Genomic DNA, 14,633 nt, shown 5'->3' with positions numbered 1-14,633 from the left:
CTTGTGACTGACACCCAACCACAGGACTTCAAAACAATGTCATAAAAACATCATGTACCCCAGGCTTATGACTGATGTCCACCAGCAGAATGCAATACAAGTCACCCCATTGGACTTTCGGGAAACCAGCTCATAAAAACACCATGCCCACCTAGTCTCCCGTGAGCAGCCGCCATGCAGTAAGAGAGCCAGATCACGTGGAAGGACTCTGCCTGGCAGCCTTAGCTGAGAACACAGAACCAGCCCCCAGGCACAGGAGGGAGTGGGCGCTCCCCTGCTTTGCAGCATTATGCCCCTCTGCCCTGGCCTGTTCTGCCTTGAGCCTCTGACTTTGATAAGCAGGGGTGTGCCTGTCATCTTGGAGTAACTGACACCATGCTAGTAACTGGAACAAGGGGATCGTTGGGGAGCATTAAATTATGTTGAGTGTGAGAGCTCAGGCCAAGGGAGGGAGCACCCTCACGCTGCTGTTCTCTGTGGAGAGGGTGTCCAGGCCTCACCACTTTCTCCCGGGAACGCAGAACACCCATCTTCCCGAAGCGGACGTGGAAAGGAGAGCACTGCAGACTGCCATTGGGCTGGCGGACGACGATGATGTCGATGCATCCTGACAGCGTGGCAGGGTTCAGTCCCTTGTAGAGCTCCTTTACGGTCACAAACACCTGGCCAGCCAGCTGCCCCACGTAATTCATTGTCTGAACCTGAGGGACAAGACACAGCACACAAGTTCACAAAGGCACCTAACACAGGGCAGCTGCCCAAAGGCTCCAACTCAGCGCTTCTCCACATCAGGGATGTAGTAGTGTACACATACTTTAACGTTTGCCCACATCACTTTGTCTCTGGAATGTTCTCCACAACACCCCTGCATTGGCCCCTTTCTCCCACTCCATCAAGAAGCTTGGCATTCTTCCCACCACAGGGTCCAGCACAGCAAGGCCCAAAAGTCCTAATGGGGGTACCACTGGGCTTAGTTCATACATCCCAGGACGACTATGAATGTGACCTCACACATTTGTTTGGCAATGTTGTCTCGTTGGGACCCTGGAGTGAAGAGAGTGCTTCATCTGTGTGACTAACGGGAGACAGTGCCTCCTAGGGATCCAGGAGACGTGACCACGCAGATCACTGTTCCATAAGCCCTCCTCGTTTTTCCATTCCCAGGCCTTCCATGCCCTGATGCTCCCTGGGCCTCAGACAGGGTGACATCTATGCCCCAATTAGTGCCAAGCACTTGGCACACACTTATTCTCAACACTTTGACAAGTTATGAACCCCGCCCCCCCATCTCGACCAGTGCTCACAGCTGAAAGGTGTCCCTGACCAAGTCTGAGAGCTGCGCTTGCCCCTATGGGTAAACATGAACTGTTCAGGCGCTGGCAAGATGGCTCCGCTGGTTAAGCCTAACACGGAGGAATGGGAACCAATCACTCTACATTCGCAGTGACACCCACGCCCACACACACAAAGTAATGTCATAAACATGACTATTTAGAAGGCAGATTAATTATGCTTCCATTTGGCAAAACATCAGTCGTAGATTCCCCCATTGGGCCTGTGACAGCCCTGGCTATAAGCTCTTGACCAGTTAGTTCTACAGTGTTAGTCTACAGGGGAGGCATGCATCCCCTGCCATGAAGCAGACTTCAGATTCAATCAGGATGCAGCTGGTTTCCTCTCAAACATGCCCACTGCTGCACCACGGGCATCTCTGACGAGGCGGGTCGGCATTGCAGCCCACAGGGTCTGTGGTCCAGTGTGACAGATGTCCACTTTTCTCCTCCACCAGTCACCCTGCCTCACATTCTGACACTAAGCCTGCTAGGCGACAGGGAGGCAATGGCTCTCATCAGCTTCCATCTAGTCCCTGCCTGCCCAAACGGTGACAACCCCAGGGGACAGGTATGTTAAGCATTTGCCCAACCAGTAGCCCACTTGCCATCCTCAGCAAACATCTGGGGCTTCTACCCTACGGGCCTGACACTATAACACGTATAAAAGACACCGTCCCTGGTGCAGGCTTGTAGGAAAGGATGAATACAGCTGTAACCAAAATATAAACCAGTGATAGCACAATCCTGTAATCTCAACACACGGGGGTTCCAGGAGGAGCATCAGGTTTTCATGTAGCCAGCCTGTGCTACATGTGATCCTGCCTCAGAAAACAAATTCAAACAAAAAACAGAGAGGTAGAGGTCCCAAAAAGACCTGCCATTTTAAAACCATGATGGTGTAACTCTCATTCTTCCCCTTGCCTGTCACCCTCACATTAAACTTGAAATTTTAACTTTTGTTGTACCTAGCAAAAAAGGAAGCATTTTAAGGGTGTTTTTGCACAATTTCTATTATGTCTCCTATCCCAGCACCTCACAAGAACCCTGTGAGTAGGAAGCCTTTCACAGGGGGACCAAGAAATAGGTCCCAGTGTCACAAAGCCAATGGCCATGGCCACAAGCTTGGCATCAAGGCCAGAAGCAGGTTCACTGGATGCTGAATCAACTCTATTCTGGTTCAGTGAAAGCCCCTGTGATGTTCATGGTGGCCTCTCCTAATTCCTCCCTGCTCCTACAGGGTCTGAACTTATGGCTGAGCAACAGACCAAGCAAGCTCTCTGGCTGGGAAGTCCCAGCCCATGCCAGCTGAGACCCACTTTGAGTCTTTCCTTGCTATGAAGCAAACACAGCTCTCACTTCAAATGGAGTAAGAAGTGGTTTATTCTAAAGCAAATACAGGTGAGCACTGCCCAAAAACACAGATTCCAAATGCCCTAAATCATGGGTGCCACCATTAGAACATGCCACCATTAGTTGCATGGGATTGTATCAGTCACAGGACAAAGAAAATCATACATCAAGCTATTTACCTAATAATTGGCAGGGACCACATAAGCAGGGTATACAATAGAGAAAACTCTGCTACAGGTTTCCAGTATATTCTAATGACATCCTTAACTTCTGAACTGGTGGAAGCCAGCAGAAGACCTTTGCAAGATACTGATAGTCCAAAGGAAGTTAGATCAGTGTGGCATATTGCATGAGAAATCTCCCCCACGGTCTGAGCATCTGGACACTTGGTCCCCAGTTGGTGGCCCTGTTTTGGAGAGCCATAAGTGATGGAGCCATGCCAGAAGTATGTTGCTGGGGTGGGCTTAAAAGCCTCTGTCACTTCCAGTTCACTCTGCTTCCCGCTTGCATTTGACAGTGTGAACCCTCAGCTTCCTGCCCCTGTTTGCTGCCATACTCCATACAGTGAGGACTCTGTTCCCCCTGGATCCATAGACCAAAGTAAAGCCTTCCTTCTATAATCATCTTGGTCATGGTGTTTTATCACAGCAGCGGTAAGGTGAGGAACACAGTCAGACAAAGGTGTGGACAGTGAATGGCTATTTAGAAAACAAAGTATAAAAGCAGCTCAAGCTAATTCAGCTCTGGATCTGCAAGATTCTAACTCTCCACAATTGGTTAACAGTTTGGCCTTCTAGAATCTTTAATACTGTTTGGGGTGGGGGCTTCAGTTTACATTGCACAGGAAAGAAAAAGGTTTGAGAGTTGGGGGCAGTTAGCAGATCTCAGCATCCCAGCTTCCCAGCTTCCCAGGTTCAAATGAGTGTGCTCGGAGTCCCAAATGCCTGGAGGCCCAATTCCAATTCTAACAGGCCAGAAATAAGGGACACTCTCCCTCTCCGTTTAGCACCCCAAGAGGCACCCCTCATCACCAATGCTCACGGCTGCTCTGCCCTGTGACCTCAAGAAAGCAACCCTCCCAGGCACAGGAATGTAGAGCAGAAGAGTCCAAGCTGGAAGGAGCCTGATCACTTCAGTGCTCCAACAGGTTCTTTCTAATGGGAAAAACCTAGAATAGGCAGAGTTCCCCTGTGAACAACCCCGAGAACTCACCCCCTGGGTAACCATGCACTGTCTGAGCAAAGAGCAAGGCTAGTGAATTTTCTTACTGCAAATAGCCAGAAGCAGCTGTCTGTTGGAAGCCTCTGCAGATGTTAAAAGGTTCTCTGTGTGGGCACCAGGACACTGTTCCTAAGCCCCACTGGACAACAGTCTTCTTGGAATTAATTATCCATAATATCTAGACCCAGGGGCTGCCTAGACAACCCCATACTAAGCTAATAATCATCATCATCATCACTGCCTCCACAACCTCATGAAGTTGACTGCCATTAACCAGAATACAGGCAATATTGTCAGGTAGGTGGGGGAACTGGGGGCCTTGTGTGCTGTTGGGGGGAAGGGGAAAATGGTGCAGCTACCTGAAAACCAGGGCGGCAATTCCCTGAAAATGAAAAACCCTACAACCCAGCAATTCAATGTCAAGGTGTATTATCTAAAGAACTGGAATCAGGGTCTTGAGAAGGTATGTGTACATTCATGTTCACCACATCCAAAAGGAAGAATCGACCCCGACATCCATCGGCAGAGCGACAGCATGTGGAATGATGGGAAAATGATGGAGGCTGAGGAGGTGGTGTGAAGGATAAAGCACTTGCTATGCAGGAGTGAGGGGTAGAATTCAGATCCACAATGCCCACATGAAGTCAGTTAGACAGGGTGGTACACCTGTAACCAGAGCTTAGGAGGCAGGGAAAGGGGTCCCCAAGGCAAGCTGGCTCGAACCCAGGACTTTGTGCTTTCCAGACAAACACTGCATCTCCAACCCTTAAGTCATTTAAAGTGTGCCACCCAGTACAGCAATCACCACACTGCCCCAGCACTGCATAAAGCCAGGTACAATGGTGCAGTCTGCAATCCCAGTACTGGGGAGGTAAAGGCAGGAAAATCAGAAGTTTAGGGTCATCCTCTGCTACAATCCAAGTTCAAGGCCAGCCTGGACTACCTGAGATCTCTGCCTCAAAAACGTAAGTAAAAGACCTGCGGTGCAAGGCATAGTTCCACCTCAGGTGGCATGTGACCAACAGTGGCCTTTAATAAGGCAATCTAAGGCAGGTCCTCTCAGGCACCCACTGGGCTGAAATCAGGTAAGGTGGTAGAAATGGCTGTTTCTCTGCCCCCATACCAGGGTCTCTTCTCAATAAACACTGCGCAATTTTTCTTTAAAAGTTCTACAGCTCAAAACATGAGACGCAAAGTCCCAGGTTTCACTTCCTTCAGCTGCCCTGGCATTGAAAAACTCAAGGAAGAGGCTAATTCGATTAGCCTGAAGATAAGCAGCCAGAGCAACCCTGCCAGGGCAGAGGTGCCTCCCAGGGCCGTAATCTCATTACCGCCATGGTGCCATAGCTTCCTTGAAAGGAGGCAGAAAGGGAGAGGTTTGGTCTGAAGAAAGCCTCTGGAAAACTCCTGGGTGAGAAAGATCAAACCAACCAGAGAGAACAAAGCAGACACTCACATCTCAGGTGGACCAGCTGGAAGACGCTGGCCACCGAAGTCTTTCCAGGCTACTGGCTTTTATCTTGAAATGTGGCAAGATACTGCACCTGGCAGGACTGAACAAGCTGAGGACAGGATTTTTTTTTTTTTTAAAGAACACCACCTGTCTCTTGTACGCCAGCCTAGGCATTAGTTGTCCGTTTCTCCATTTCCTGCCTCCACACTGGGTTCTCTTCTGTAGGCTAAATGACTTTGACCACTGTGCTTAGAGATGACTTCTGGTCCCTTTTGCCACTGGGCGACACTCTTCCAAACAAGTGAGCCAGCCTCCTCGGGGCTGCAGTGTTTCTGGCTCAAACATATTTTGAAGAACTTGACCAGGTCTTAGAAGATCCTCTGACTACCCTGGGATTCTAGAGCAGTGGTTCTCAACCTTCCTAACACTGCAACCCTTTAACACAGTTCCTCTTGTTGTGGTGATCCCCAACCATAAAATTATTTTCGCTGCTTCATCATAAGTTTGCCCTTGGTAATGAGTCATAACGTAAATCTGATATGCAAGGGATCTGATACGCGACTCTCTGAAAGGGCCATTGGACCACCCAAAGGGGTTGCGGCTCACAGGCTGAGAACCACAGCTAATGCAAACCAGGACTTAGTGGGACTCTGGAGTCACAAAACAACGGACTCTTTTCCTTCTTAGATGTGGCCGCTTCTGGGTTGGCATTCTGAACCATCACTAAGGTCTCTGAAACGCCATCTCAGGGTAAGAACTTACTAGATGGACGTGGAGCTCGTGTGGGGAAGGGAACACCACTTCAAGGCCCCAACCTGAAACTGGAGGCCACCACCCTCCCCCACATTAACCCTGGCATTCCGCAGGTGCTTGGCAAAGCCACCACCCCAGCCTCAGACTGTCCCAGACATGGCCTAGAGACATACATCATCAATCAGTGCCACGAGTCTCATCTAATTATGACACTAGGAAAGTCTACATTTCGTTCAAACTTGTTAGAATCCATCAACAGGCTTCATGAACCATGCCAAGAAATGCTGTTCCCCTGCCCATTTTGTTTAATCTGCCAAAATTCCAAAGTCCTGCAATAGCTCTCCTAATGCCACAACTTTATTAGTGCAATTCCACCACCTGGAATATTAGTATCATTTGAGGGTGGCCTCAGATCAGCACCATTGAAAACTTGTCACAGTAACATAAGAGGCTCACAAGACAACAGAGGAACCTGGATGGTTCTGTCCGAGGAGCTCATCATCCCAGACTCTCACAGATATACAAATCAATAGATGGATGGTTCAGTCCGTAAAGGAAGAGACTCCAAAGCCTGGGACCTGAATTTAATCCCAGCACCCACATTAGAAGCCAGGCGTGAGCCACTGGGGGGGACTGGAAAGGACTGGGAAAGATTGTGAAATCCCTGGGACTCACCAGGACAGCCAATCCAACTCAACTAGTAGCAACAAATTCAGTTAGAGAGTCTAGTTCAAAAGGTAACGTGGACCTAAGGAAGGTCCACCTCTGGCCCCGACATGTGCACATGTACCCTGCACACATACACACATAAACACACTTACACACACAGAGACATACTCACTTGTACACACATACCTACGCTGACACTCCCACCTGCGCACACACCTGCACACACATCAGCAAATACACACACACTTGCACAAAAACATACACACCTGCACGCACACACCTACACACATACACCTGCACACATACACATCTGCAAACACATACTTGCACACAGACATACCCACCTGCACACATACATACCTACACAGACACTCCCACTTGCACGTACACACCCTTGAACACACATGCACAAAATGATTAATTTTTAAGGCCTTTCAGAAGGTCCCCAATCAAAGTATTCCATAAATCCTCCAATAGAGAGAGCAGAATCACAGACCATACACTCAGCTCTAATCGTTCACACAGGTCAGCAAACTCTAGCAATTCCACAGCAAAAACTGATTCTACAGATGAAAGAAGACTGTGTTTTTAGCATGTGTGTTCGCACAGGCACGTGCATGCTCATGTCACAGAATATATGTGACCTCAGAAAGAAGCAACTAGTGGGAGCCCTTCTTTGCTCCCACAGAACTAGTGAGTTTGTTCTTTTGTTCCAGGAATCAAACTCCAGCCATTCTGGTTGGCAGCAGGCACCTCCACCTGCTGAGCCAGCTCACTAGCCCCCAGAGACAATAGCATTTGTGGGGGCAGTCGCCGTAGACTTGGCTGTGATGGAAGAAAAGCAGAAATCACTCCAAGACCAACGAGACCCTGGACGGACAAATTACGGACCATCCACATTAAATATGGAATAGTGTGAGCCTATTAAAAGTGGAAGGGAGTTGCAGGCGCTCTAAATACCCATACTCATAGTGGGTATATGGCTGACCTCGGCTTTTCCATCCACAAAAGCATTTCTTTCACGTCAGTTTTTAATGGGAGGTCTGAAAACTGCTGTACATTTGGTATCAGGGTCTCTGTGTCAATAAAAGCTACTCCGCACAAAAGGAACGTGAAGGGGCTTGAGCTCACTAGGACAGGTGTTGACCGACGAGCCTAAGGCCCTCAGTTCAAGCCCTGGAACCCACCGGGTAGGGGCAGAGAAGAGATTCTCTGATCTCTGATTCTCTGTCCTCTGATCTCCACGGTCACGCTACCGCATGCAGACAGACAGACACACAGACACATACATACACACACAAACACTAATTTTGAATACTGTTTCTGATAAAGTTGTCCGAGTGGCAGGGACAACTAGAACACGGTCCCTGACCTGGCTGGAAGGTCAGCTAAGTGACACTCGGACTTCTCAGAGCTGAGCTCTGGCAACAAGAAGGAATTATTATAATCCCAGGTAATAAGTGTCGTCACGTCCCTGCCAAGAAGCACCCGGGATCTGGCCAACAGGAAAGAGACACACAAACACAACGTGACCCCTGTGCTCTGTGACCCTGCGCTGAGTTGAGACTCGAAACCTCAGCCCTTAACTGTTAGCTCCCTTGCAGGGCGCAGGACCTTTGCCCTCCTTGGAAGTGCCACTGTCTTTTCACACACTTGCGAGGGCCCCCAAGCCAGCTGCACATCTTGGTCAAGAATGCTCTGCTCCCAGGACCTCTGTATATCCTTGCACCTCCCCCTACAATCCTGCCCCAGCCCATCTGTAATGGTCACATATCCCCTGCCTGTCCAAGAGAACTGCAGCTCCATTATGGGCCTGGAAGACGGGTGACTTAAACAGGACCCGCCACCCGGAGGCACTAGCAAGTAGCCCATAAAGGGTCCTTGCCACAGTACTAAGTCTCTTACGGCAGAGTACTTTGCATGTATTTAAAGAATTCAGATTGTACCTACACACAAAAAAAGGCAGAGCAGGGAACAGTACTGATTCAGATGAATACAGGGGTACTGGAAAGGTATACTCGTGTTCCATAATAAACATGGTGTCAGGCAGGGTGTGGCAGCACATGCCTGCGATTCCAGCATCCATGAAGGAGGCTGAGGCAGGATGAGCCTGAGTTCCAGGCTAGGCCGGGCAACACAGGTCAAGACCAGCCTGGGCTACATACATAACAAGTTCCAGGCCAGTCCAAGCTACAACAGCTCCAAATTCACGTGAGGATGTTCAAGTGCAGTCGGTTCACGGACCAGCCTGCACCACTCACTCCTGGTTGTTTTGCAAAAGGATCCAAAAACCAGGGCTGTTAGGGCACAGGACAGCAAACCCCTGCCCAGCCGTCCTAGAGCAAAGTACCCATGCCCATAAACATCTCCACCTAAATACTGGCTAAAATCAATTCATAATATTACTGGTCCCTTTCAGACCCTGAACCTGAAGAGGGAGAAGACCCCAGAAGAATGGATTCACAATCTAAGCTGGGGGAGGAGGGAGCCAAGGCAGCTCAGGAGCTAGCGACAGCTAGCCAGGACTAGCCCAGCTCTACAAAGGGTCCTCAGTGGACCCCTGAGCTCCCCCTTGCAGAAACAGTCTGAAGTTGTTCCGAAGCATGTCATTTGGGCAATAATCGGGTAAATGAAGCCGTGGTTTTATGGGTTTTTTTTTTTCACTCACTCTAAATAGGGAAACTGATAATCAGGCTCCAGGCCTGCCTCTCTGGCCCACTGGTTTTCAGCTATCAGTGGTCAGCTGTCCTGCCATCTCCTGACCCTTTCCCTCTCTCCAGCCCAAAGCTCTGAGCACTATAGATAAGCAAAAGGCCTCACCCAGCCCCTCCAGCAGATACTTCCCCGTTCCAGACAGCAGCAGAGGATCCCATCTCCCTCATCTGACCCCCAAGTTATCACCCAGGCAACAAGACCAGGCATGTTGTCCCTTTCATGAGCACTCCTGTTCCAAAGTGACAAGCATGGTAAGAATGCTGGCAACTGCCACCTCCAGAGGGAAGAAGTCACATGGAGTGGCACAGCCACCAAGACAGTACCAAGCACAGGAGCCAGGCTTCCCAACTCAACCATCAGCCTCTACACAAGCAGCGATAAGGGCCAAAAGAACCCACACACAAAACCCGTGACAGCAGAAGCCGTGTCAGCAAACAGGAAGCTCTGTCAACAAGGGGAACCAGACCCACTGGGATCCTTCAGCCCTTCTGGGGACACTGCAAAGTTCCCTTGCCAGGATGCTAATCAGGCCTTAATTATTATGCACCCCTAAACTGCTTTCATTCATAAAACACACAGTATGGAAACAAGGGGTGGGCCGTTCATGTCTGAACCCTCCTGGGTCGCTATCCACACCTCTAAGGACCTGACCATTACAGGCTCACCCTCCCCACAACTTCACAGACCTGTGGGAAGCCACTGCGTCCCCCACTCCCCAGACCAGCCCTGCCCAGGGCTTTCGTTTCCTTTCCATAGGAGGGTGGGTGTCTGCAGCAACTACTGGAACACAAATTAGCAGGCAGCCACCCCGACTCTAACCACCCCGCCCCATTACTTAAGATGACTTCCAAAACGTCGCTTGTCACTCTACATTCCCCTGGCCTTCCCCATGCAAAACGGTCTGTCGCCCAGGCTGGGGGAGAGGCAGGCCCAGCGACCACCACACTGCACAGCAGCGCGGAGGCCTGCCCGGTAACCTGAGAATCAGGGTTCCCAGCTCCCCGCCACCCTGCGGAGGTGTGCCCTTGGGCACGGAGGTCAACCTCCCAGTCTGACCTCAGCATCCAGGGCGGCAAAGCCTGAATCCTAAGTAAGCCCCTCGGGACGGGTCTCATCCGGGTCCCAGCTCCCCCGCCCCGTGGGGTCCCTGCAAACTCGTGCGCTCCATGATAAGGCCCGGGATGCGAGGCGGACCTCAAAGCCTCCTAGCGGGTCCCCACAACCCAAGAATGGGCCTCAGGGTATCATCTGGGACCCACGTCCCCGCTGCTACTCACCCAGAGGAACTGCGAGCGTGGGCCGCCTTTGTGTGCAAACACCAGGCCTGAAGCGGCTGTCAGTTTAGAGCACGATGAGGGGCGGGGCCTGAACGGGGGAGGCACTTGTAGGGCGGCACCAGGGGGACTTCAGAGGAGCGGTGTAGCTGGGGTGCTTCCAGGGCCCACTACCTCCCCATCCCACCCCAGCCTTCCTTAGACTGGACTGTCTGCCTTAGGTTTGTGGAGCATAGGGACTGAGTCTCCTCCCTAGAGCCGAAGTCTTCTACTCCAACAGCCTGACTGCTTCTTGACCTTATTGCTGTTTACACTTCATCCTCCCCTTGCTGTGCCCTGAGCCAGCCAACAACCTACACTCTCAGCGGGCCCCTACACCCTACCTCCCTCCTGGCTTACATTTGCAAATGTAAATAAAGAGCAAATGACACCCAGCCCGGTGGTGGAATGAGCTAAGTCAGATCAAGTCACTCTCGAGTGTTGCTGAGACCCCAAAGGACAATAAATTAAAGTCTTGCTTTGGAGACAGGGACTCCTATGTCCCAGGCTGGCCCCAAGCTTCCTATGTAGCCCAGGAGGACCCTGAACTTCTGAACTGCCTGTCATCTCCCAGACACTGAGATTAGTTTATGCGTGCAGTGGAGGGAGCCCAGGGCTTCTGTGTGCAAGGCAAGTGCTCTACTAACTGAGCCACATTCCCAGCTAATAAACATCAAGATATATATAGATACAGTTACATGTGTGTGCACATATATAATTATATACATATCTGTATGTATGTATGTATTTATATAAAGACCTCCAGAGAGGTGGTGCTTTCTAGGGAATGACTGCAGAGACAGGGAAAGAAGCCTGTTGAAGAACACATATCTGAGGTCTTGTAGGCCACAGAGAGAGTCGGAGTATCATTTAGATGTTATCCCGAGAAGGGAGCTGTGTAATGCTGTCTAATGGGGCTGTAGACAGGAGTGGGCATCTGCTCACAGCACTCCAGGAGACCGGGAAGGAGGTGGGGATCAGAGAGACAGCGCTTTGCTCCACCTTGGGGAGGGGGGGGATTAGCTTAAATGGGGGGGGGGTCTTGTGTATCCTAGATTGGTCTCAAAGTCCACGCATCTAAGGATGACCTTGAACTTCTAATCCTTCAGCCTCCAGACTGCCGAGATCACAGATGCACACCCCTACACTGGGTTTGTCGAGTGTTGGAGATCAAAATCAAGGATTATGCACTACCAACCAAGCTGTGGCCCCAGTCCAATAGCTCACTTGTGAGGTCCAGTCAGACCTACAGGGGAACTGAGCCAGGCTGAGCTGGCTCCACCCAGGAGCTCTGGATGCAGAGGAGGGGGGACTGGGAGATTGGCAAGGACAGGGTGAGGACATAGTGGAGATCAGCACGGTAAAATGGCTGCGCTGTCAAGCCAGGTGTCTGGAAGGGCACCAGCACTTGGGGCAATTCTTAACCAGCCACAAGAACAGTCACCACTGCCCATGAATTCCTGGGGCTCTGGGCCCCAAAATGAAGGCATCCTGACCCCTCCCCCGCCCTCCAGGCTTTCCAGAAAGTAAGCCCTACATTCTGCCCTTTATGGGACACTTAAAAAATATTTTTTCTAAATTATTCAGATCTAAAGGGAAGATTCTGAAGATATAAAATTCAGCCCAAAGCGCCCTTACCCCACCCCCACAAATGAACCTAAGGATTGGTTCGTGTACACACACACAGACAGACAGACACACACACACACACACACACACACACACACACACACACACGTCACTTTTTTCAGAAACATTCACTAAGTCAGAAAACTTCGGAAGCCCAGGTGCTCTAGCCCTGGCAATTTCTGGAGCCCCCTTGGTGGGGCCCCAGGCTGTGTTGTCAGCAACCTAGCTGGAGGCTCTGTGGTGACTCAGCCCAGAGCTGAGGTGACCCCCTGAGCCAATCCCTGCACCTGCTGTGTTCAGCCCAAGTCGGAAGAGGGGAAATAACCTAATGACTCTGCCTAGAGGAGGAAATAGTCAAACCCAGACAGAGCCACACAGCATCCTAGATTCCAGACTCAGTTTCACAATCCAGGAAGTGGGTGGGGGTATTGGTGAAACGGGTTCATTTGGAGGCTGGAAAGGGGACCTGTTATATTTAGGGCAATGTTATTGACAAGACTTCCAATTCTAAAACCCAGTACTCTGAGGAGAGGGACTTTCATAAGGACCTGGCGGTTGTTCCATCCCATAGCTGCGGCTCCCTGGTCCCTCAGAGAAGATAGGCATCATGAACTGGTCCCTGCCCTGCCGATGAGAATATGAAAGGCCCTTTCTTACTGGAAACCCACCTCCTCACCTCCTCCCTTTCCAGCAGTGATGATAACTGTTTAAGTCTTTGGGCTCTGCTTTCCTGACAGACTACTCCACTGCTAACAGCTCTGGCCCAGGATCCCCGGGCAGGTGTGGGCAGAGGGGGGAGCATCCCCCTCTGTGTCCTCTACATGAGACCCCCACAGCCACACCACCATAGGCAGACAGATGACTGGCCTCTCCTTCCAGAGGTCAGCTCTGCAAAATCCCAGAATTCCAACCGGCACCGGGTGTTGTCCCAGAAGAAAAGAGTACCGATGTCTAGGGCTTCTGGGAATGGGAGGCTCCTCCGAGTCTGAAGCTAGCCCTTAATAGAGGACCCCCAGCCATAAAGTACCCAAAGGAGACCCTGCTGGCCCTCTTTGAGACAATGGATCTCAAGAAACTAGGATTCCCCTAGAACTCCCACAGTGGGAAAAGACAAGAGCTGACCCTGGTGTCCAGCAGAGAGGACTCAAGTCTCCCAGGAAGAGGCTTCCTTCCTCTCCCTCCTCCTCTTCTCAATGGAGCCAGGCTGAATACATTTCCTTTCTCTCTTCTATTACCTGTCTAATTGGCCTGTTGAAGACAGGCCGCAGAGGTTAGCTTGTCGGGGTGCTAGAACCCCAACAAATCCAGCAACACAATGAGGCGGTTTCATCGCAGAGATTTCCTTACTGAGGGCCTCTGAAGTAAGGTGGGACACCACCACCACCACCACCACCACCACTACCACCACCACCACCCCGCCACCTGGTACCACCTCACCAGGGGATGGGAGGACAGAGAACAGAGCGGTGGGAAAGGCCAGCAGAGGCAGGATGCAGCCCATGGCACTATGGCTTGCCTGGGAGAATTTCAGGGGAGGCAGTGGTTATAAAAGGCCCTGGTTCCAAAGCCAGAGGAGGAGGAAGGTAGTCCGGGAATGGCAAAGGGCAGGAACAAAAGCATCAAGGGCAGAAAGACTTTAGAAGGTCACGGGGCCATCTTAATTAGGGCAGTGCTCCTGGAGGACAAAGAAATGGCCAGAGATATACAGGAGAAACTGCTCCTTGGCAGCCAATGGGCAACTTGGAGCCCTGCTACTCCAATCCGTTCCCCAACATGCCAGGAAGTAAGCAACACTCAGGCTCCCCAGGGACCCAGGCACACAACGTTGCAGCCAACACACAGAGTCTCAGGGCCAGCACCTGTAGGACACACCCACACTGTAGCCAGGCTCCCTAGTTCCATCTCTGGGAGGAGCAACCACGACCCACAGCCTCTCGTTCCCTCACTCCCCCCACCCCAATCAGCACAGTGGCCTGTGCCCAGGTTACAAGGGGGTACCTGTCCTCAGGGGGCACACAGTCTCAAGTAGTGATCACGTGTTCAATGGCGTAATGGACCCAAGGGTTGTCCGCTGATGAAGTGTTTTAGAAGCCTTGTCTCCAAGCAAGAGGACTCTACCCAGTTTGGAATCCTGTGTGGGCAGTCATCTAGGCAAATCCAGGCCAGATGGAGGGGCTAAGAACAGGGGATAGCCAA

The 14,633-nt window shown here is 51.1% G+C and overlaps 1 protein-coding gene across 6 annotated transcripts in view; it reads right to left on the bottom strand.

Moving 5' to 3' along the window:
* Nucleotides 1–10,797, bottom strand: part of LOC121438874 (phosphatidate phosphatase LPIN1-like) — a 64,881-nt gene extending 54,084 nt beyond the window's left edge. For all 6 annotated transcript variants that reach the window (XM_041639359.1, XM_041639361.1, XM_041639360.1 and 3 more), the window contains exons 1-2: nt 10,773–10,797; nt 501–701 (exon numbers count right to left, since the gene is read on the bottom strand). In XM_041639359.1, the coding sequence (XP_041495293.1) occupies nt 501–692 (192 nt within the window). In that variant the 5' untranslated portion in view covers nt 693–701; nt 10,773–10,797. The remainder of the gene's footprint in view (nt 1–500; nt 702–10,772) is intronic.
* Nucleotides 10,798–14,633: the final 3,836 nt, after the last annotated feature.

The sequence above is a fragment of the Microtus oregoni genome, unplaced genomic scaffold, assembly GCF_018167655.1.
Source record: "Microtus oregoni isolate MIOR12 unplaced genomic scaffold, Mior012 000058F_ref0000040, whole genome shotgun sequence".
Taxonomy (NCBI): domain Eukaryota; kingdom Metazoa; phylum Chordata; class Mammalia; order Rodentia; family Cricetidae; genus Microtus; species Microtus oregoni.
The sequence above is the reverse complement of the archived record's forward strand: the minus strand, read 5'-3'. Positions and strand labels throughout refer to the sequence as shown.